A 23,797-nucleotide genomic window follows, 5' to 3' on the forward strand; every position below is an offset into this window, starting at 1 on the left:
TTTTTTCAGTTCAGTTGTTTACAGAAATAAAGACTTTTTTCAATTACTTTCCATTATTTATTTTTTTTACTGTTTTTCCAAAATCTAAGTTTAAAGGGGAACTCCAACTTTGAACTGTTAAAATTATGTTGATCCATTTCTCAGCAGCATCTCTGGAGTATTAGCAACTATTGTATCAAGTCTAACAGCTGCCTGTAATAAAACCCAGAGATTCTGCTCAGCAGGAACCAAGATAAGAAATGTATCAATTTAGAACAGTTTACGGCAGGGGTCCCCAACCTTTTTCACCCATGAAGAGCAACATTCAGATGTAAAAAGAGTTGGAGAGCAACACAAGCATGATCAATTTTCCTGGATGGCTCCAAATAAGGGCTGTGATTGGCTTTTTGGTAGCCCCTATGTGAACTGGCAGCCTACAGGAGCCTCTGTTTGGCAGGATCTGGTTTTTATGCAACCAAAACTTGCCTGGAATTCAAAAATATGCACCTATTTAGACCACTGGGAGCAACATGTTGCTGGCGAGCTACTGGTTGGGGATCACTGGTTTACAGGCAATGTCGGACTGGGATGCCAGGGGCCCACCAGAAAACCTTAGACAGACCTTTCCAAACTATTATTCATCCTCTACTCACTCAACCTCTTTATTCTCCTAGTCTTTTATATATACTATCAATATTCTCCTATTATTAAGCATATTTCCCCATAAAGGGAATTACCATGAAATAAGCCAAATGTTTTGAAACAAGAGGGAAAAAGGAAAGAATTACTCTCGCACACTCAAACGTGAATTCCAGGTGCTCGGCGATAAGAATTGGCAGCCTCAAATGCAACGGAGAAACCGAACACACCAGCACAGTACCCATGCTGTGCCGGCGTATTCTGTTTCTACGTTGAAACAAGAGGGCCCACCGAGAGTTTTCCTGGTATCCCGGTCGGCCAGTCTGACACCGTTAACAGGGTCGGCGACCCCTTCCCAGAACTGCTTTAGAAGGTGAAAAATGACACTTATAATGTTACAAAACCGGTGACACGTAGAAAATAGAAAGGGATTGGAAAAAGTGGTCATTTCTGGTGATCTATCTAGCTGTTTGAAGGTGAACAAACCCTTTAGGCACAGTACTAAATGCCTGTATCAGTATGATTGCATAAACGCCCCCAGACAACATGATGTAGCAAGTGCAGCCAGTTATCCTTTTACAACTGTGCAGCCCCAAGTATTATAAGAAGTGATGCACGTCGGTATTGCCTCCTCTGGGCATGATGTGACTTTTATTTGTTGTCCTTGTACCCGCCAAAACCCGAGGCAGTCATAAGAACCCCAGGAGCAGCAGCAACAAGCCCAAATCACTGAACAAACACAACTGTGCCCAATGCTGGCAGTTGTAGTGGCGCATCAGCTGAAGGGCAGCAGACTGGACGAGGAGCCGGAACTTTTATTCGGTGAGATGCAGGTAACAGCGCGCAATGTAACAAAGGGCTGAGATCTCCCAAGTGCATGTCCGGCATTTCCCCTGCTCAGCACAAGCCCGCACCCCGCCACTCTCACTCATCACTACCTCCCCCAGTTTCCTGGGCTCTGCAAACACCAATAGATTCCTATTCACCAGCCAGGCCAGCAGCGATCAGACACATCATTACATCACCCCTGTCAGATGGAACAGCCCCCCGCATTGATACCCCGTCCGATTTAAAGCCCCATTCTATTCTGCAGACGTGACAGGGAGAGCCGAAGAGGGAGAGAAAAGAAGGGGGGGACGGTGGGGTGAGATTGGGGAGAGAAAGGGGGGAGGTGGGTTCTCCCCCTCTCTCCCCATCTCTGGTTCCTGATGAGGGTGCAGGTAAGGGAGAGTTATAGAGATTTAAAGAGAAATTGCTACAATTGTAACAAACTCACCGCGGTGTTTGAGCAGCAGTCGGCCCGGGGTCTCCAAGTCATCCCAGCACGGGTTCTCAACGCAGGACCCAAGTGGCCTAGACACATAGAGGGTTATTGCGACGCCTGTTCAGAGGATACACAACACACGCGCCGCCGGGGGGAGGGGGATTACATACACCACTTAGAATCGCATGGATAGGATTAAAAAAAAATCCAGAAATTAATTGATCATATTTTAAGGGGGGGAAAGTGTTCAGGCTGGATTATATATTTGTTTTTTTTCTTACTTCCCCCTGTTGTAGCTCCGCCTCTTCTCTCCCCTCCCCCATAACAATGCGAAGAACCCAAATGGGAGGAGCTTAGCGCTCAGCTTGTTCTGTTTTGCATGCTAATGAGAGCGGAAGGCTAGGGAAAGAAGTCCAGCCTCTGAAGGATGTCCCATCCGTGACACCGTACATTCATACACAGGACCTGCCACTGACGTTATACAGGAACTACTAATCGCTGCCCTGAGCATATGAGAATTTTAAAATGGGGCAACGTAAACATAACACTGAGGCGTTACTGTACTGTATCCCGCCACTATAATTAGGGAGAATTCCCTGACTCGTCCATACAGAGCGGGAGGGCGGGACTTTTGGGTCGGCTGGGCCTATCATCGTGCGCTCCAATCTCTATGCAAATGAAAGCGAGGCTACCTGTGTTCGCGCTCAGCTGACAGGGGGAATAGCAGGTGTATAGTTAGAGGACATGATGCGATTCTTATCAGTTGTGCGAGAGTATGAGGCAAGGGATGAGCAAGTGGTGCTTTCCTTACTTATCTGACACTGTCATGTTTCTACTGGCGATGTTTCAGTTTTTTTGTAATAAAGCTATTAGCCAGTTACCTCTTCACATTCATTCGTTGTCATTTTACACGTGTCCCATTACATCTATTGATGTTTCTAGGCTCCTTTAAGCGCGTCCCATATGCGACTTCCACTCACATTCCAAACAGGCAATGCAATAGCCACCTTTAGGATGGGTCCTTCCTTAAACCATTAGAAACTTGTTCTGCCAGAGAGACAGGAGTGTCTGCTGATTGGTTGTGGCTTGTTATAGCTGGGCGGGGCTTCGTTAGCCTATTGGGCGTGTTGAAAGTGAGTGACCACTATGTAGAATAATAAATCAAGTAGGAGGCGCTGCGTGGTTGTGTGTATGCGGCTATTGGTTGGATTCGAATGGCATTTCATCCTCTTAGTGGGATGCGCCCTGTTTCCTTCAGTAATCACGAAATGTAAATATTTTTATACACATTGCGAGCGTCATTCTGTGTTGGGAAGAGCTCTCTTTCTGCTCATACAGACAGAGCACTGTGCTGAACAGGGTTTCCGGGTTTCCAGCCACATTGGGCTGCTAATTTAAAGCCCAGGCGGGTTTCAAAAGTACAAACTAGCCAAGGTACAGATTTGGGCTACTTTTGTACTGGTTTGGATGCCCTAATGTGCCAAGCTTGTGTTTCCCAGTGCATGTTGGGTAACGTAGTTTTTGTTCAACAATTTGCTGACTACTAAGTTTCATGTAAAACTACAATACCCAGCATGCAATGGGACTGACTTGTGTAGAAGTCAGGAGTTGCCAGATTTTGGGGTCTGTACCCCAGTCTTAAGCATTCTCCCATTTAGCAGTGACTTTAATCAATTTCAGACAATTTTGGGGCAAAAATTCGGGCGCCGGCGTCAAAAACGGGCGCCGTTTCGCGAATTTTTCGCCATTTCGCGCGATATTCGCGAATTTTTCGGCGAAGCGAAACGGCGCAAATTCGCCCATCACTAATTAACACATCTATTAGGAAACTGGAAAGGAAATGTAGACATTTGAGTTAGGGATGCATCCAATCCAGGATTCGGTTCGGTATTCATCCTTTTTAAGCAGAATGCGGCCAAATTCTCTTGCTTGGCCGACCGAATCTGAATCCTTAATATCATTGTGACTTTTCATCACACAATTATGGAAGTAAAAAGATTTTTAACCGAACTGTACATGTGGTTCTCTTGCACCCTTCCCGTCCATGATTTGTATATGCAAATTAGAATTCAAATTTGGTTCGGTATTCGGCCAAATCTTTCACAAGGGGTTCAGTTGAATCCCAAAATAGTGGATTTGGTGCATCCCTAATTTGAGTCTTGGCTCCGCACAAGAGTGATTTCAGCCAGAATGGAAGGCTAGAGCACCAATTTAAAGGAATAGTAACATCAAAAAATGAAAGTGTTTTAAAGGAGAAGGAAATGTTAAAACTAAGTAAGCCTTATCAGAAAGGTCCACCTAAATATACCAGTAAACCCTCAAAGTAGTGCTGCTCTGAGTCCTTGTCAAAAGAAAAACTGAATTTCTTTCCTTCTATTGTGTACACATGGGCTTCTGTATCAGACTCCTCCTCCTCGCTCCGGGAGTGAGCATGCTCACTTTGCTCCTCTCCCCCCCCCTTCTCTGCTGTAATCTGAGCCCAGAGCTATAAGTGAGCAGGGAGAGACTCAGGCAGGAAACTTTGTATTTTTTCTGGCTGTTCAGTGCAGGAGATCAAAGAGAAAGTCGGGACATTTCAGTAACAACGGGCTGAGCTTTCAAAATTCGGACTGTCCCCGCGAAAAACGGGACAGTTTGGCGGTATGAATCAGGTGCAGAAGTAATTTTAATGGCTGGTGCCAGAATTGACAACATACTGACACCCAAGTTTTTCAGTGCAATTGCGTCTGATTCAGCTCAAAGAACATGTGCAGTTGAATGTGTTTAAATGCATGTGGCACATCACCAAACTTAATTTGGAATTTTGGGGAAAATGCTGCATTTGATTATGAATAACCATTCATAATAGATTTATTAGAAGTCATAAGGTATTGAGATCCAATATGGGGCCCCAAAATGAGTTTGAGCAAGGTGAAAATTATAGCAGGGAACAATTTAGTACTAGCCCACAAAACTATTTAGATACATCTAGAGACTAGATTGTGAATTCTTGATATATACCATGGTTTGATCAACAAACTCAAATATACCGGACTAGTGGGGGGAAATAAAGGCAGAATCTGCAAGCAAAGTCAGAGAAAGTGTGGGGAAAACAGTATAACTGTTAAATAATTTGTTTACTTCTAAGTAGGGCTCATTTGTAAAATCCATAGAAGGGTCCATAGTCCAAAAAATAGGCACAAGCTGCACTGTTATTTCCACTTTGTACCCTTCCCAAATGTGAATGTGTGGAAACAGGTAGTGCCTGATTTAAAGGCAAACCCCACAGTCTTTCCCCACCTTCCCAAACCAGCACATGTGCAGGGCAGTCTTTGCACAAGTGCAGATCCCCTCACGGAGAAGCACATCATGTGCACCCCCCCAAAAAAAATTATTTTCTCTACCTGCTCTCCAACTTGAGAGTTATTCAGACATGCAACCAATGGGTGATAAGAAGCCCTGTTCTCACCGCTTGCCATAGGCTGCCTTATGTATGCCAGCACTGCATTGTGCCCTGGACACAAGTGTGGTATATCAATCAGTTATGCATGTGGTCTTGCCTATGTATGAAGTAAATATTATCAAAAATCAGTTATCCAGAAAACTCTGAAATACAGCAATGCTAATTTAGAAAAACAGTTTTTTATTGTTGATTGATTTGCTCTTTTTTTTGTTGTTTCTGTAATAAGACATTAACCTCACTTGATAATGTATTGGCCAGATTAGTGTTCAGTTTTCACAAGGCTGAAAACCGAACAGAAACTGGAGACCCGAACAGGCCTTAGAAAAACCAAACGGGTGGTAACCCTACTCTTTACTTACCGATCGGTGCAGATTCAGGGCATCGGAGTTCACGGGCAGCATCTTCCGGCACTTCGGTAAACTTCAGGTCTTTTTCCTTCATTTCAGCAATTTACGTGACTTTCAGCGCATGCACATTTGTTGCTAAACGGAAGATTGCTCCAACTACGCATGCGCCAATACGCCGCTATCATTCTGAAGATTACCAAAGAGAAGAAGATAGTGCCTGTGAACTCCGATGCCCTGAATCTGCACAGAGGGGTAAGTAAAGAGTTAGGGGCATTTAACCAGGGTAACACCTAGGCTGGGGGGGGAGGGGGGGTTTATGTAGGGGTTTTTTTTTCATTAAGCCAGGGTTTAGTTCTCCTTTAGGGTTAGGTCACATGAAGAGATACGGGGAGATTTTGTCGCCTGGTGACTAATCGCCTCTTCTTCTAGGTGACAATCTCCCCGAACTGCCTCCGCATGTCTTCCCATCCGCTATAATGAAAAGTTGCCTGTGCTAAAGCACACGCTGCGCTGCGTTTTCTGAAGTCGCCCGAAGTTTCCTCGTGAGGCCTCGTTCCTGGCGAAGTTGCACTCTGGCGAATGGACGTAACTATGCAAATTCACTAAGATGGGGATTTTACTGAACGTTACCTCTTGCGCCAGACTTGCCTTCGCCTCCTCAGACCAGGCGAAGTGCAATAGAGTAGATAGAAACATTTTCAAATACTTTTTGAGGAAGTCCTAAGTCCCAAAAAACGCTGGTGACTTTTCATTTTTCAGGGTGATAGGCTGCAAAAAATTGTAAATTTTTTCTGGGGTACCCAGCTTCCCCCCCTACATTTCCTAACATATGGCACATAAACTATACACTGGGCTCTTGTGTAGGGCAAAATAACAACTCTATTTTATTTTATTAAGGTTTCCCTGGGCTTGTGTAATGTAATGTATTTGCTGCAACATATACGTCCATTTAACTTTAACTTCCCGCCGTATGCAAATTAGGCAACGCTAGCGCAACTTTGCTTTGCTTGCCGCAGTAACGCTAGCACCTCTTCGCCAGCGTTCGGCGCTCTGGACGCAACTTTTGATTTTAGCGAATTAGCTTTGTCCTGGCGAAGTGTTGCTGGGCGGAGGTACGTAAATTTGCCCCTATGGGATCTGCAAGTTTGAAACTACACTTTACGTAAATACGCAGCGTATTTTAATATGGCATCCAAATTCTCGTGATATAAATGACACATATACGTTTTTACGGCCAGTGACGTAATTCTTAAGTATTGGCGATCATTCCTGCTCCATTTTGCATGTAAAATAGTTTTTCCATTTCTAAATAGTTTTTCTATTTTTTATTTCCAGCCAGCGGAATTATGGGGGAAGAGAACAATGAGAAGTGCATGTTGGGAAAAGAAACCTACGTGCTGAAAAACGCTTGTTGATGGTCACGTTTGGTTTCAGTGGCTTATTTACGCCTGACAACGTTTTTTTAAAAAAACACAACGTAAAAACGCCATGTCTGGCCTTTCCCTTAGGGTGAAGACACATAGGGGCAAATTCACTAATTTATATCACTAGAATTTTGATGCCATAAAATACGCTGCATATTTACATAAAGTGTGGTTTCAAACTTGCAGATCCCATAGGGGCAAATTTACTAACCTCCAGCAAAATTCGCCAGCAACCGCTTCGCTCACATCGCAACACTTCACCAGGACAACGCTAATACACTAAAATCCAAATTGACCTATACTAGATATACCATGACCTGGATGAATGAAAATCTTCATAGTTACTAAAATCCAAAGTTGCATCCAGGGCGAATGCTGGCGAAGTTGCCATAGCGTTACTTTGCCAAGTGAAGTTGCGCTAGTGTTGCCTAATTTGCATACGGCGCGAAGTTAAGGTTCAATGGACGTATATGTTGCAGCAAATACATTACACTACACAAGCCCGGGAAACCTTAATACAATAAAATAGAGTTGTTATATTGCCCTACACATGAGCCCACGGTATAATTTATGTGCCATATGTTAGGAAATGTAGGGGGGAAGCCAGTTACCTGAAAAAAAAATGTATGCTCTTTTTACTCCTTTTTGCTGAAAAAAAGGAAAAGTCGCCAGCGTTTTTTTGGGACTTAGTAAATTTTCCAACTAAAGTTTGAGGAAGTCCTATCTGCTCTATTGCACTTCGCCTGGTCTGGCGCAAGAGGTAACGTTCATTAAAATCCGCATCTTAGTGAATTTGCGTAGTAACGTCCATTCGACAGAGCGAAAATTCGAGTCTATCTCCTTCTCTAGCGAAGTTAGTTAATTGGCGAAGTTCCAAAACGTCTTCGCCCTTTAGTAAATTTGCCCCACAGAGCTATTAGTAGCAGATACTTGTAACGGCTACAAAAAAGACAATGGCGATAACTGACTTTGCTAAGACACTACACATGTTTTATCAGAGGCAATTCTATGGCAGGGTAGTTTTTGTGGCATTTTAAAGGAACAGTTCAGTGTAAAAATAAAAACTGGGTAAACAGATAGTATGTGCAAAATAAAAAATGTTTCTAATATAGTTAGTTAGGCAAAAATGTAATGTATAAAGGTTGGAGTAACTCTGAGTTAGTCAGCGACTTGAAGGGGGGGCCACATGGTACATTTCTGTTCAGTGAGTTTGTAATTGATCCTCAGCATCCAGAGTGACTGGATGTCTAACATATCAGTCAGAACACTACTTCCTGCTTTTCAGCTCTCTTGGTTTACACTGATTGGTTACCCTGGTTACCAAGCAGTAACCAATCAGAGACTTGAAGGGGGGCCACATGGTTTATATCTGTTGCTTTTGAATCTGAGCTGAATGCTGAGGATCAATTACAAACTCACTGAACAGAAATGTACCATGTGGCCCCCCCTTCAAGTCGCTGACTAACTCAGAGTTACTCCAGCCTTTATACATTACATTTTTGGCTAACCAACTATATTAGAAACATTTTTTATTTTGCACAGACTATCTATTTACCCAGTTTTGATTTTCACACTGAACTGTTCCTTTAATGCTGAACACTTGTTGAGGGGGAACACTGGCTCCTCCCTATCCACAGGGCTAGATTCGGCCAAACGTCACAAAGTCCCTACGTCATTTTTTTCACGTAAAACGTGTCAACGCTACCCGAATAGAAAAAGGAGTAACTCAGATTATATCTATAAAAGTTGAATTTATAATAAACTAGAAATGATTCCTACAGTTTGCTTGTGTAAAGACAACACTGTATAACACTGGTAGGAATCATTCATTTCCGTCGTCCTGTCATTTCGTATTAGGAGCCAGAGTCACAACTGGACAAAGCGCCATCAACAACAACAGTACTTGGCCGGATGTGAACCTGGAAGGCTGGTGGTCACGTGGCACGGAATCTGGGCGGAAATAGAATAATCATGTGTTTTGCGGGCGGAAGTTTTGCTGTCAGTGAAGAATAGCTGCTGCTGATCCGGAGAATTAGTAAGCGGAGTCATTATCTGGCTGCTAGATCAGGTGAGTGTCTCTCTCGTCTCTAGCAGATTATTCACCCCATCGTCAGCTGTATGATTGTTGCCTCGGCATCTTGTCTCCTCATCCGCGAGTATTTATGCAACTTGCGCCGGCTCTTCAGCTTCCTACGAGGCCTGTCACTCATCTGCAGAGATTCATTTTTGGCTCTTGTCGCACTGATACCTATTGCTGCCCTCGCCCCATTCGCTTTTCGGTAAAAAATGTTTCATAGATTCTCGACTTCCAACCCGTGCTACAATAGCCTATTCTATGGTTGTTGTGCTTAGCCCTTCTCAGTTCCTTTAAATTAATGTGATTATTCCTTGCTTTTTATGGCCTTGGTCTTATCAGCGTTTCATTATGCAATTTAAAGGAGAACCAAACCCTTGCTAATGAAAACCCCTACCCCCGCTACCTAGGGTTGCCACCTTTGTAAAAAAAAAATTTACTGGCCAACGGGGGGGGGGGGGGTGGATCCGCATTGCGCGAGGGCAAGATGAGGAAGAAAAGGTACGTTTCCACCCAAGGGCAAGGCCTTTTGTTAAGGGTATTACAAATTACCGGCAGTTACATTGCCAGTAAATTTGTAATATCGGCAGTGTCGGACTGATCCGGCGAGACACCGGGAAAAAACCCGGTGGACCACGGTGGCCCAGATCCGATTCTCAGTGGCGCGCAATCCCTCTTTGTTGGGGGTCGCATTAAAATCAAAATTTCGTACGTGCACAATAGCATTGCGCCACGCGCATGCAGACTAACGTGGTGCTGCGTGCGTGTGCACTACCACACAAACGCATTCTCGGCAGGGGGTGCCGGAGGGGGGCCAGGGTCGGACTGGCCCAGAGGAAGACCGGGAAAAAAACTGGTGGGCCAGACACCCTCTGCCAATCTCCTGGGCCTTACTAAAAAAAAAAAAAAATCAATATGCGGTGCCGCACAACACACTTCGCACATATGCGCTGTGCGGCTCCGGCTGCGCATAAGTGACGCTCTGTTGGGACTACCCCGCCACAATTATAGTGGGGCCAGGGTGTCCGGAGGGGGGCCCAGAGCCCCCCAGTCTGACCCTGCCCAGGGCCAATAGCCCCGGTGGGCCCCAGTCCGACCCTGAATACCGGCCCTAGCAGGTGTTTTATGATTGGTTGGTTGATGGTGTACGAACGATCGTCTCGACATTATCGTTCGTGAAATTGGTCGGATGAGTTTAAAAATTTTAGTCGTTCAGGGATAAAATCCCTCTTTGCTCATGTCAGGATCGTAGCACAAGCCAACGAACATATATACGGAACAATAAACATATACAAAAGGACCCTAACGTTCTTTGCTGAAAGCTTCATGTGTAACTATATGAACTATGTAAAGAAATAAATTGGTGCTGACTGCAGGAATATCACCTCATATGTGAAAGAAGTTTATTATGCCATAGCAAGGCATAAATCCATATGTCTGCATGGAGCAGGGAAGGAGAAACTGACTATATACTACAGACAGTGACACAATGCTGGCACCACTCATTTGTTGAACAACGTTCGTCCATACACGAAGCAAACAATACGGTTATATCTGTTCATATAATCGTTTTCGGTGGATGGCATATTGTATGGTAAAATAATCGTCAGACGATCGTTTAACAATACGATCGTTCATCGCAGAATGATTAAAGTATGCCCGTGTATGGCCACCTTAACTCTTTACTTACCCCTTGGAGCAGATTCAGGGCCCCATCTTCTTCTCTTCGGTAATTTTCGGGTCTTCCAGCACTTTGGCGATTACTTTGACTTTCGGCGCATGTGCAGTTGTCGCAATACAGAAGATTGTTCCAACTGCGCATGTGCCAATACGCCGCTCTATTCCCGAAGATAAACGAAGAAAAGAAGATGGTGCCCGTGAACTCCAATGCTCTGAATCTGCAATGAGGGGTAAGTAAAGAGTTAGGGGCATTTACCAAACGTACCACCTAGGCTGTGGGTGGGAAGCAGGGAGGGGGTCTATGCAGGGCCGGATTTACATAGCGGGCACCCCTAGGCCCACTGCTGTTCGTTGCACCGCCCTACCCTTTATTCAGGCAAATTTTTGTCATTGGCACACGGGAAATTTAAAAAAACTATCATATCTCCTGTGCATCCCCAGTGTTTCTGAAAAAATGTGGTTGAGCAGCATGCCGCCCCTAAAATCCTGCCGCCTTAGGCCCGGGCCTTGGTGGTCTTTCCACAAATATGGGCCTGGGTCTATGTAGGGTAGGGGTTTTTATTAGCAAGGGTTTTTTTTCTCCTTTAATGTTGCAAATGGAGTTGCTCTTTGTTACAGACGTAAGCCTCTGACCCGTGACCTCAAGTTTTTTTTTTTTTTTAGAACTTTTCTTTTAATACTTGCCATATATTTCCCAACTTCTCTGATCAGTGGCATAACTAAATATTATTGGGTCCCACGGCAGATTATTTTTCAGGCCCTGAGGTTGACCAGTTTTACCAATATTTATTTAAATTGTATATGAGTTAGGACCTTATGGGGCCCCTATTCTTCCTGGGTCCCCCCTGCTTCAGCTTCCTCTATAGTTACGCCACTGTCTCTGATGTTATTCTCATTGACAGGACCCACCCAACCATGGATAACTCTGGGAAGGAAAAGGAGGCTCTGCAGCTCCTGGCTGAGGCTGACAAGAAGGTGAAGTCATCCCAGTCATTCTTTTCAGGGCTCTTTGGGTAAGTAAATGCTGGTCAGGATATGTCTATAGTTTCATGATCATTTACATATACAGGGAAGCTGTTACATCAAAATGGCATGGGGACCTGGCCATGAAGATTAGATTATGTAACAAAGCACGGTGCACCATGGAAGGAGAGTCTTTGGTATTGCTTAAAAATTCATAGTTTTATTAATCCATTAACATAGGCACTAAATAGCATAGACAAGGAACCATTGCTTGACGTGTTTCGTGGCTATCCAGCCACTTCCTCAAAAGCAAAAACCAGCAAAAGCATGAGGATTAGATTATAACCCAGCCCCTGCTTTCCTGTCTCTATAACTATTTTACATTAGACATTTGAATTACTTCTAAAAAAATACCCATATTCAGCATTTCCAACACTGTAGCTGTCACTACACAAATCATTTTACATCCTGTTAAAGGGGTTGTTTACGGTTACTTTTGGTATGATTCAGAGAGTGATATTCTGAGATAATTTGCAATTGGTTTTAATTTTTTATTATTTGTGTTTTTTGAGTAATTTAGTTCTTTATTCAGCAGCTCTCCAGTTTGCAATTTAACCACCAATCTGGAGTCTAAAATTACCCTACCAGTCATGCATTTTTTTAAATGGAATATAAATAGGAGAGGGCCTGCATGGAAGGATGGATAATAAAAAGTAGCAATTATAATAAGTCTGTAGCTTTACAGAGCATTTGTTTTCTAGGTCGGGTCAGCGACCCCCCTTTGAAAGCTGAAAAGAGTCAGAAGATGCAGGCCAATTATTCAATACCTATAAAAAAGTAAAAATGATAGGCGATTGAAAAGTTGATTAGATTTAGCCGTTCTATAACATACTAAAAGTTATGTTTAAGATGAACCACTCCTAACTTGAACTGATCTGTTTCTGTTTGTCTTCATTTAAGTGGTTCCTCAAAAATGGAAGAAGCATGTGAACTTTATGGTCGGGCTGCCAACATGTTTAAGATGGCCAAGAACTGGAGTGGTAGGTAGTATGGAATCGGTGAATTCGTTTGGAACAAGCTTTCGAGAGACTCCTCAGAGTAGTGCAATAAGATCTTCTTCTCTTCACAGCTGCTGGCAATGCCTTCTGCCAGGCTGCCCAGATCCACCTTCAGGTTCAAAGCAAGCATGATGCAGCCACTAACTTTGTGGATGCTGGAAATGCATTCAAGAAATCTGACCCCCAGGGTAAGCTAGATCCTAGTTATGTCTTGAATGTTGAATTATCTTGAGCAGGTGCATATAAACTAATCAGTCTTATGTATAAAAATTGTTTGTATTCATGGGCAAAGAGGAAGGACAAGTCCTATTCCTAGCACAATGAGAGTGTTGTTTTTATGTGGTCTATTATGTAAGTGTAGAGGACAAAAATATCTTAAACATAATTAACAGCCAAGCATAAACCACAATGAAAATAGGAAAATCTTGCAATTGTCTTTGGTCATGTGCACAAAGATGATCTTTCATGTACACTTTTAAATAGTTATGTGCGCAGAAAGGGGTGTTTTACTTAGGGATGCACTGAATCCACTATTTGACATTCGGCCGAATCCCCGAATCCTTGGTGAAAGATTAGGCCGAATACCTAACCCAATCTGAATCCTAATTTGCATTTGCAAATTAGGGGCAGGAGAGGAAAAAGTGGAAAAGAATCTTATTTTGTGACAAAAAGTCATGTGATTTCCCTACCTGTCCCTAATTTACATATGCAAGGTAGGATTCGGATTTAGTTCGGCCAGGCACAAGGATTCGGCCAAAGCCTTCGAAAAAGGCCGAATCCCGGATTTGGTGCATCCCTAGTTTTACTATTAAATAGTAAGGATCCAATTTATTCAGGGTTTTACTTTTCATTTTCCTGAATCAAACTTTTTAGTACTAAAAATCATGTATTAGACTAATTACTCTAAACCATGAAAAAATATAATACAAAACTTTGCCATCTGAAAGTTGACGAGGTCATGTAGAAGTCAAAGGGAGCTGTACATTTCTAAAAGTAAAAATATTTCTTTGCTTTGAGCATTTAGATTTTTTCCATTGCACAAAAATTCGGAAGAAAACGAGGATTTTGAGGTTTTCTTACTCTCATTTGGCTAGTTCAGCATTTTTATACATTTGAGCCTTTGTATTTTGATTTTCTAATAAATAAGTATACTGTTATGGTTTTTGATTGTGAGTTTATTCGTGAAAATAACCTCTAAAATCTTGATTTCATACAAATTTCCCTGTGAATACTGTCCCTGTCAAAGGCACCTTAGCGCTGATTGCAGATTTTGAAGTTGATCTGCTATTGGCTTGAACAGAGAATGCCATGCACAGCCAGGGTTGTAAATGTATTATCTTAGGCCACATTGTAAGCATTTTATCGATTAAAATACTAAAGATAGTTTCTCGGCTAAATAAAGAAATAGTTTATATTATTCAGAAATACCGTTCATAAATGATAACAGTAGTATCTATTTTGTTTTTTCAGAGGCGATTAACTGTCTGCTTCGAGCAATAGAGATCTACACTGACATGGTAAGAACAATTCCAAACTATCTCCCACTTGTATCACTCCCTGAGTTGACCACAGAGTGGCAATCAAAATTTGGCTGAAATAAAACAAGACATATAGCAAGATATTTGATGTTTGAAGAACAAGGTGTGCAAGGAATGCAGTTGGTGGAGAATGATGCATGCGTGTTTGGGAAATGGCCAAACAAAATATGATGGTAACAAGGGTCTAGTGAAAATATAATAAATTACATAAATATGGAACATCAATATTTTTCATATAGGGAAGATTTACCATTGCCGCCAAACATCACATTTCCATAGCAGAGATCTACGAGTCAGAGCTGGTTGACATAGAGAAGGTGAGTTGTTTTCCCTCTGAGTGGTAAAAAACTGAATATGCGGGTGATTGCTGTCTGACCAAAATTTTATATTTTACATTTTCTCTGCCCTCCCTCCAGACCACTCCTTTAACTGCCTGCTGCCACTTTCAGATTACCCTTTTCTTCACCTCCCAACTGCCATCCCTTCCTTCATATTATATCTTTTTGTCTGCTGTCCTATCCCTCAAATCAAAGTTACCTCAGATTTCTTAAAATGGATTCTTAGATTAGTTAAAATGGAAAATGCTAATAAAGAAAAGACAAAAAGTTACCTCCGATTTCTTTTTGGCGATGTGCACAACTATTATCCTTCATGTACTCTTATAGCTGGTTGCATAGAGATATGGGTGGGTCCAAATAAGTGTAAAACTATGCGCACACTACAGTTTGTTGTATGTGGTGGCCACAATATTTTTGTATGTGCGCGGATAATCGCATGGCTTACAGGGAACTTTGTCCTAGATCTTCCACCTTTGCCTGCTGTCCCTTTCTTTAGATCATCTCTTATTGTGCCTGTCATCTTGTTTCTGAGATCATCTCTCACATTTTTTCCATATCTTACTATTTTTCTGTCCCATTAAGTTCTCTAGCTCCCCTCTTACCTTGCATTCTCTTCTGTCTCCTAGTATATCTCTTCAATTTTGTTCCCCTCTGTCCTCTAGGTCATCCATTCCTTTTGCCTGCCTACAGCTTATCTTACTCTGTGTACTCTGCCTTCTTTTTTCTCTACCCCTCAGGCAATAGCACATTATGAGCAAGCAGCAGACTACTACAAGGGAGAGGAATCCAACAGGTAATCCAAGTCACGCTAAAAAGTTTTCTTTCAAATAACTTCATATCTAAACTTTTCACTTTTTTTTTTTGAATGTACATAATCTAGTGTATTGTGGACCCTTTATCTTTACTTTTAAAACCTCTATGTGTATTGAGGTGTTCCTTGTGTGAGCCAGTTATGTCAAACTAAAGAGCCCTATATATTATTCTTCTGTTTCTCTTGCAGTTCAGCCAACAAGTGTTTGTTAAAAGTCGCTACCTATGCTGCACAGCTGGAGCAATATCAGAAAGCTGTTGAAATTTATGAGCAGGTATTGCTAATTCTGAGAACATTTGCTTTTATCTACATTTTTCCCAGGGAAACCACCTCTTTATTTTGGTAAGAATTAGGGCTACAGCTTTGTTCACTTGTTTTTCTTAATGTTAGGTTGGTACCAATGCCATGGACAGCCCACTTTTGAAATACAGCGCCAAAGATTATTTTTTCAAAGCTGCCCTTTGCCATTTCTGCATCGACATGCTCAATGCCAAGGTAAAATAATATGGCAATCACTCTGGTCAATGCACTGTTAAAATTACTCAGGTATATATATATGTAGAGTTATGTATTAATACTGCTATCAAACTTATTTTCCTCTTAGTTGGCACTCCAGAAATATGAGGAAATGTTCCCAGCTTTCACTGATTCAAGGGAATGCAAATTAGTTAAGGTAAGAATCAATCACTGACTATTAGTTATACAACTAGTGAGCTGGTCGGCTTTGGGTCTTCAGGGAAAGTAGGGAGGTGGTGAGTTTATGCATACACAATCAAAGGAATGAGGAGAGCAATCCAAAAGCAGAATAACTGCTACAATGTGATTTATTAGCAACTACAAAACACTACATGTTTTGGGCCACACACGCCTGATAAGAGTACATTGAAAGAAACTTACCATTGTATACGCTGAGCCCGCACACACACCCCAGACCTTCAACTAAGGGAGCAAATACCAGGAAACGTCAAAAGAGGCTAGCTTACCACTTGGTGTGTTCCAGGCTTGTGCCAACCTCTTTTGATGTTTCCCAATAAAATAAGGTGCACAAAAGTTGTAAGCATCTGCCTTTTAGAAGGTATTGTTTTGTGTGTCACCAACATGGAATATAGTTTGATACCCACATGTGGCCTCTGAAATCTACCATGTTGCCCATTACTGGACAAAATACAAAAGGTTTGGTTGAATTTAAATTTTGTAAAAATTAATTCTCGACAACTCTTGCTTAATAGCGCAGTGTAAAGCGATAATTAGCGCAGTGTAAAAAGACAAACTACGAATTAGGGATGCACCGAATCCACTTTTTTGGATTCGGCCGAACCCCCGAACCCTTTACGAAAGATTCGGCCGAATACCGAACCGAATCCGAACCCTAATTTGCAAATGCAAATTGCCTATGCAAATTAGGGGTGGGAAGGGGAAAACATTTTTTACTTCCTTGTTTTGTGACAAAAAGTCACGTGATGTCCCTCCCCACCCCTAATTTACATATGCAAATTAGGATTCGGTTCGGCCAGGCAGAAGGATTCTGCCGAATCCGTATCCTGCTGAAAAAGGCCGAATCCCGAACCGAATCCTGGATTCGGTGCATCCCTACTACGAATCAAATTCAGTAGTTTAACATATTTCATCAACACTTGAAATTCTCTTGCGCCAGCTTATACTCGTTTGTTTTAGAATCTGAACAGTTACAATTTAGTAGATTAACTTTGCAAAAATATTAAGTCTCTCTCTATTTTTCATCTTCCCAAAAACAGAAGCTCCTCGATGCTCATGAAGAGCAAAGTGTGGACAGTTACACAGATGCGGTAAGACCAGATGTCTCAAATAGCAAGCGTGCATTACTTTATGCCATACGTTGCAGTCTGATGAGCTCAGCATTGGGCTTTTCCATAGAAACTAGAGTAATGATAACCTAATTTGACTTAAATTCAGTATTTGAAGGGTAATTTCTTAACACTAAACAACTTTGCTAACATCAGAAAAGTGGACAATAGTCTTCCATGAAGACTATTATGTAGGTTTTTGCTCATTCACTAAACAGGTTTTTACAGGGTGCACAGTCGAATTTGATATACAAAAACAATTTTTACGACCCTTCCAATGTATTGTGTAACTTTATTTTCAATGTATGAAAAAAAAATCTGTTTCAGTCCATGCTTGGACCTTCTCAGGGATAGTGTTTAAGCAAACTTTAAATATAACCTTTAGTTTGTAAACTCTAATTTGTAGGGCCCTCTCATCCTTTTGTACTCTGTAAACCCTTGTTTGTTATCCACCATTTATTCCCCGTTTGTTATAAACAAGGTAAAGCACTACGTATCTTGTCGGCGCTTTATAAACAAATGATGATGATAAACAATGTAAATAAGTTAGATAGGTGCCCCATTAACATCATAAAACGTTGATACACCGTTATATTTCATTAAAAATGCATACTTAACCATTAAAAATCCTTTTATACAGCAGTGGTAGACATTTGCACAATACTGATTTATATAATACTAAATATTATGCTAAAACATATAAAATATAATATATACAGTAAAAATGTGTCCAATGCCTCTAATCTCACCAAAAGGAGTCATCATGTTTATCGTTAAAAGCACATATTACTAGGGATGCACCGAATCCTCCTTCAAAGATTCGGCCGAATCCGAATTTTAACAAAATAGGGGTGGGAAGTGGGAAAAATTTTACTTCCTTGTTTTGTGCCAAAAAGTCACGTGATTTCCCTCCCCACCCCTAATTTGCATATGCAAAGTAGGATTCGGTTCGGCCGGGCAGAAGTATTCGGCCGAATCCTGCTGAAAAAGGCCGAATCGCGAACCGAATCCTGGATTCGGTGCATCCATACATATTACACTATCCATTTAAAATACTTACTGTTAAAAATCCTGAGAAAGGTAATCATTTTTGTAATTATTGCATAACCATTCTATAACCGTGTTATCAACATAAAATACACACTTAATAATGCTATATACACTAAAAAATGTACCGAATATTCTACTATATCTAATCTTATTTAAACTAAAAAGTTAAATGGTCATAAATTGTTTTTCAAAGTTCTTCAGGGCTACCACTAATTCTTGCTTAATACTGAATTACTTCAAGTTAAAAAGCAACTAAAACTCATTTTTTAGTTATTTTTGAGCACCTATCCAATTATTTGTATTGTTAACAGTATTTAAAGTTTGTAAAAAGTTTAAAAAACGCTGTCCAATGTGTTGAAAATACAGTTACACATTGTACAGAGACACACACACACACACTTTCACTTTATTTATCCCATGTCTTCTGATCTCTGTACCAAACAGTGATAAATCAGTACTCATCATACATACATGTTATAGAATACTAGAACTACTCTATGGGGCAAATTCACTAAGCGCCTAACGCTAGCGTCAATTCACTAGAGTTGGGCATTTTCATTACTTCGCAAATTCACGAACGATGGCGTAAATTCGCTAGCGTTACTTCGCACCCTTACGCCTGGTGAATTTGCGCAACAGACGTAACTACGCAAATTCACTAACACGCGCATTGTACTGAACGCTACCTTTTACGCTAGACTTCCTTCGCCACCTCAGACCAGGCGAAGCGCAATAGAGTAGATAGGGATTGCTTCAAAAAAAGTTGAAATTTTTTCTAAGTCCCAAAAAACGCTGGTGTTTTTTCTATATTATGGGTGATAGGCTGAAAAAGATCGAAATTTTTTTTGGGGCTCCCCTCCTTCCCCCCTACATTTCCTAACTCATGGCAACTTAACTATACAGTGGGCACATGTGTAGGGCAAAATAAAAATTTTATTTGATGTTTTGAAGGTTTCCCAGGCATTTGTAGTGCTGCTACATATTCCTCCATTGAAATTTGAATTTGGCGCCGTATGCAAATTAACCATCGCTAGCGTAACTTCGCTTCGTTTAGCGAATCAATGCTAGCACAACTTCACAACCTTACGTTACCCCTGAGCGCAACTTCGGATTTTAGTGAATTTGCGGAGCGCTGGCGAAACTACGCCTGGCGAAGTGCGGCGAAGTTACACCTGGCTCAACTATGAATCTTAGTGACTTTGCCCCTATGCCTTTTTTACATCACTGAATGATTACAATCTGATCTCTCTCTTTCTTCTAGGTGAAAGAATATGACTCAATCTCCCGCTTGGACCAGTGGCTGACGACCATGCTGTTGCGTGTAAAAAAGACCATCCAGGGAGAAGAGGAGGATTTACGTTAATTCTTAAGGAGGGATGGCTTTCCTCTAGATGGAACCAACTGGAGGAATATGGGGAGGGGGAGGAGGGGCACAGCTTATATCCTATTTACTATTACTACCCAACTTTCCGGCAATGCAAGTTCCCACACCCTACCTATGTGCTGTGCATTGTGGCCTGCTGTTGATGCTGTCTGGTTCCAAGCACAGTTGTGGAGTGATGAATGAAAGAGTTTTTAAATCATGATCAGCCAGAATTACATGTGTATAAAAGTACATATTTTAGCAATTCACCAAACATCCACAACTACATTGCATGTGTTAGTATGTAGTGAGTGCCATAAACGTATTGGCTGTTAGCTGTACTACATTATCTGCTTCCACCCAGAAAGCACTTCGTTCCAGCTGGAACTTTCTGGGGGGTTTGGGAAAAGGCTTATTTAAAAGCATTGCATGGATTTTAGGAGGTGTGGTGCAATTTAACCCCTGTTACTAATATGACTCATTGTTTTCTTTTTCATAGATTTGTTAATGAGGGAGTAAAATGGAAGAGCATTTTTAACCCTTCTAACTTTCTTAACGCAATGGCACCAAGATGATACATCTCTGGAGATTTAATTCTCTGGGTGGGGGATAGTGTAAATAGGAAATGCGGCAATAGTTCCTTGTCCTGCATAGTGACAGGTGTGTATTGCACTGCAAGGCCTTTGATTTGTGCCCTGTCGCTAAACATTTTCCATTTACACTCAATGAAGGTTAGATTTTTCCATTTCCAAATTGCTATAGAGCCAAACGCTGCAAATCTCCCTGTGTGCCATTAGCCTTATTGTGCAGAGTAGTCTCACTTGTGCTGTATTTTCCATACTTTCTACTCCCTGTCCTGCTGCTAGATATTTTTCTAGTTATTTGTATAGTATGCCTGCACAATGTTTCTCCTGTTTAAATTTGATAGATAATTTAAAGTATCGATACTGGCAGAAGTTAACACTCTTAGTTTGTGCCACAGAAAACATTTTTTTTTTAGAACATAAATGCTCTGAAATACAAAAGCTTTACTACCCCATTAACTACACCTTGACCAAATGGATTGGTTTCTGCCTCCTCCTCCCTCCTTTTTATGGTTTGCATTAATTTGAGTATGAATCGGTATAGCTAATTCTACCAAAACAAAATTTACTGCATCTTGGCAATGCGGGATGTATAACTATAAATACACTGCTATTTATTTATCTTAAGAGCTTAGAAAAGATATGTATCCAGAGTTAAAAGTTTATATCTGTACAATTGATCCTTTATTAAATAACTAATTAGCAGTCTTCTCCAACGCTGTAGCATCTAACTAATGTCTCCTCTAAGTAGATTGCAGTAGAAGCTGTCCTGTTAAATATTATTTGCCGCTGCCTTGTGCATTTACATCCAACAAAACATAGGGCTGGTAAAGAAAATAGCAGAGGTATCAGGTGACAGCTTTAGAGAGTAATTTAATGTTAAATGATAGGTTATTCTTAATTTGCTACTTATTGGCACTTTCTACCTTTACATATCACTAAATGTTCTGTCTAGATTATTTGTTTTGCCTCCTGAACAGGCTGTATTTTAGTTATGTTGTATCCAAGCCTCTATTGTATTGTGAACCATCTCATCACACAGCTAAACTGATAAATAAAGCGAATGAGTTATTAACCAGTTTTGTGTTGCACATGGTGATACACTAGCTGATACCCCATATGAATTGGCCACATCTGATTCACACAACTGTTTTTGTTTACATTTACACTTTGACCATATTGTATAATCAAAACACATTTAAATCATGTACAGGAATTTGTGCAACAAAACAAATTCTGTAAAGGGATTTAAAACATTGGATTTTATTGACTAGATATGATTCCTTACCTTGTGTAAGCTATAAAAGGTATCGGTACTGAGATTGTCCCCTGCATTGTTTAAACCTCAAATACAGGCTGTAAACTCCTGTGTTGTTCACACCTGCAATCCCCCTGCATTGTTCCAACCCCTAAAGTTCCTGATATACTCCTGTGTGTGCCATATTCTGCCTGCCCTATACTCCCTGTGTGTGTGTGTGTGTGTGTGTGTGTGTGTGTGTGTGTCACACAGCTTGCCCTATGCTCCCTGTGTGTGCCATACTCTGCCTGTCCTATGCTCCCTTTGCGTGCCGTACTCTGCCTACCCTACTCCATACCCTGTGGGATGTGAGCCTGGTATGGTTTGTTCTGGGGGTTTGTTAGCATTTGGAAATTGTTGTTAGGGCCCCCTAAGGTGTTTAATCAAATGCTGGGGGGGGGGTGCTGTGTTATCCACAGGAGAGGATTTATAGGTTTATGGTATATTTAAGGGTACGACATTTTTACATATGAGTGATATCCCTACAGTGAGCACCAACCATTTGATTTTGTTTTGGTGTGTTGCCACCATTAATGTGGACATGGTTTTAAATATTCTTGAGATAACACAGGTGAGGTTTAAATGGATGTGATTTAAAAGGGGGAGTGGTCAACACTGGCTTCCATTATTGGCCCTCCACTACGTAGGCCAAAAAACTTCCGGCCCTCAGTACCACAGCACTGCTCTAGATCAATTTGGCCAAACTAAGAGCGTTCCAACATTGTATCTCAATTGGGAAAACAAAGGCCCAAAAAACTGTACGCAAATTGGTCAGTGTGCATATGCAAATGTATATGTTTTGTTATTACTTAGTTGACCGTGTATGAAACAATTCTACTCTGTATACACACACCGATGAAGAAGTCTTGTGTTGTACCCTGACTCTATAAATTTCAAAAAGAGTTCCTGGTTTAAATCATGTTGTACTTTGAGACTAGACAAGCCAAACAAAGAAGCACTATATAAACATATCTACTATAAGCTGTTACATTTTTTTTAACTCACATTCAAGTGACTAATTTACTTTTCAGGCTTGGGGGGCATATAATGTACCTGTATTTAAAAATATGGGTTTATGTATGAGGCATAGCAACAAATCTATTATGCAGGATCACATGTTGTTAAGTGATACGTACTACGTCACTAGCCAGTTCGGCCCAATTGCAGAGTTTCCTATTCATTTTGAATGGGGGGGGGGATTTGCAACTTTTTCTCACTCTCCCTCCCATGTACCTTTAACTTTTTTGTCTACTATAGCCATGATGTCCGCCATATATAGTGAATAAAGTACCCCCTCTTGTAAAATATAAGGATATTATAAGTTACCGAGGAGTTTCATGACCATATAAAAACACAAGGCCGAAGGCCGAGTATTTTTATACAGGTCATGGAACTCCAAGGTAACTTCTAATATCCTCGTATTTTGCAACATGGGGTACTATATTTATTATAATACACCCATTTCAATGAGTCATGTGACAGAAATGACATCAGAACTCACCGTTTATAACTGATGACATCAGAACTCACCGTTTATAAGGATATAATTTACAAGATATTCATGGCTTTTGTGTATTATATAAATATACCAACATTACTGTAAAGTGGAAGCACAATAGTCAATTGTATAGCATATATTAGAAAAGTTAAAAAGAACCGATTGATTTAAACAAATTTTACTATAGTCTAAAAAATGAATCTGCAATTGCATGGAAATTTCAAAAGCAAAATAAAATTTTCACACACGGGCTGGTTTGCAACTATAATAATTGAAGCAAAAGTGTTTGATGATTTACTTGAGACACATCCAGTGGAGAATGGATTTTTCGGGCTGGCAGGGATAGAACTGCAGAAATCCTGGACAACTGAACTCTGTGCAACATTATAAGATTGGCATATTTTATTCACGTAGAATCTTGACCTGGAGGAAAAATTTTGTCATATGACTAGTGTTTGAGTCTGACTGCGGAGTGTGGATTGGTGCAAAAATCAGCCAGAGTTGATATGATTTATTGTTATTTAGGATTTATCACATTGATATTCTTAGCATTTGCTTTTTTTACATTACAATTTCCATCCTAAAATGTTCAGTAGAGGGAAACTGGTGCCATCTGGTGATGTAT

At 41.0% G+C, this 23,797-nt stretch overlaps 2 protein-coding genes across 7 annotated transcripts in view; one reads left to right on the plus strand and one right to left on the minus strand.

The window, feature by feature from the left end:
* Positions 1–2,391, minus strand: part of bicra.S (BRD4 interacting chromatin remodelling complex associated protein S homeolog) — a 55,456-nt gene extending 53,065 nt beyond the window's left edge. For 2 of the 4 annotated variants that reach the window (XM_018233350.2, XM_018233349.2), the window contains exon 1: positions 1,895–2,386. The gene's annotated coding sequence lies outside the window, so the exon portion shown is untranslated. Of the gene's footprint in view, positions 1–1,894 lie in introns of all 4 variants that reach the window. The other 2 variants (XM_041575329.1, XM_018233351.2) reach the window with 2 other exon arrangements.
* Positions 1,280–21,455, plus strand: napb.S (NSF attachment protein beta S homeolog). 3 transcript variants are annotated; one of them, XM_041574238.1, is made up of 13 exons: positions 1,280–1,440; positions 8,953–9,163; positions 11,752–11,862; positions 12,773–12,852; positions 12,942–13,058; positions 14,341–14,387; positions 14,648–14,725; positions 15,484–15,539; positions 15,747–15,831; positions 15,948–16,052; positions 16,162–16,230; positions 17,312–17,362; positions 19,692–21,455. In XM_041574238.1, exons 3-13 carry the CDS (start codon positions 11,765–11,767, stop codon positions 19,791–19,793), a joined length of 888 nt encoding a protein of 295 aa, XP_041430172.1. In that variant the 5' UTR covers positions 1,280–1,440; positions 8,953–9,163; positions 11,752–11,764; the 3' UTR covers positions 19,794–21,455.
* Positions 21,456–23,797: the final 2,342 nt, after the last annotated feature.

The sequence above is a fragment of the Xenopus laevis genome, chromosome 8S, assembly GCF_017654675.1.
Source record: "Xenopus laevis strain J_2021 chromosome 8S, Xenopus_laevis_v10.1, whole genome shotgun sequence".
Classification (NCBI taxonomy): domain Eukaryota; kingdom Metazoa; phylum Chordata; class Amphibia; order Anura; family Pipidae; genus Xenopus; species Xenopus laevis.

Bases quoted from the DNA above. Each gene is read 5' to 3' on its own strand.
- napb.S (XM_018232028.2), top strand. From the start codon at position 9,214: ATGATTGTTGCCTCGGCATCTTGTCTCCTCATCCGCGAGTATTTATGC. The intron at 12,853-12,941 runs GTAGGTAGTATG...TTCTCTTCACAG, and splicing joins GATGGCCAAGAACTGGAGTG to CTGCTGGCAATGCCTTCTGC. The intron at 14,726-15,483 runs GTGAGTTGTTTT...TCTACCCCTCAG, and splicing joins AGCTGGTTGACATAGAGAAG to GCAATAGCACATTATGAGCA.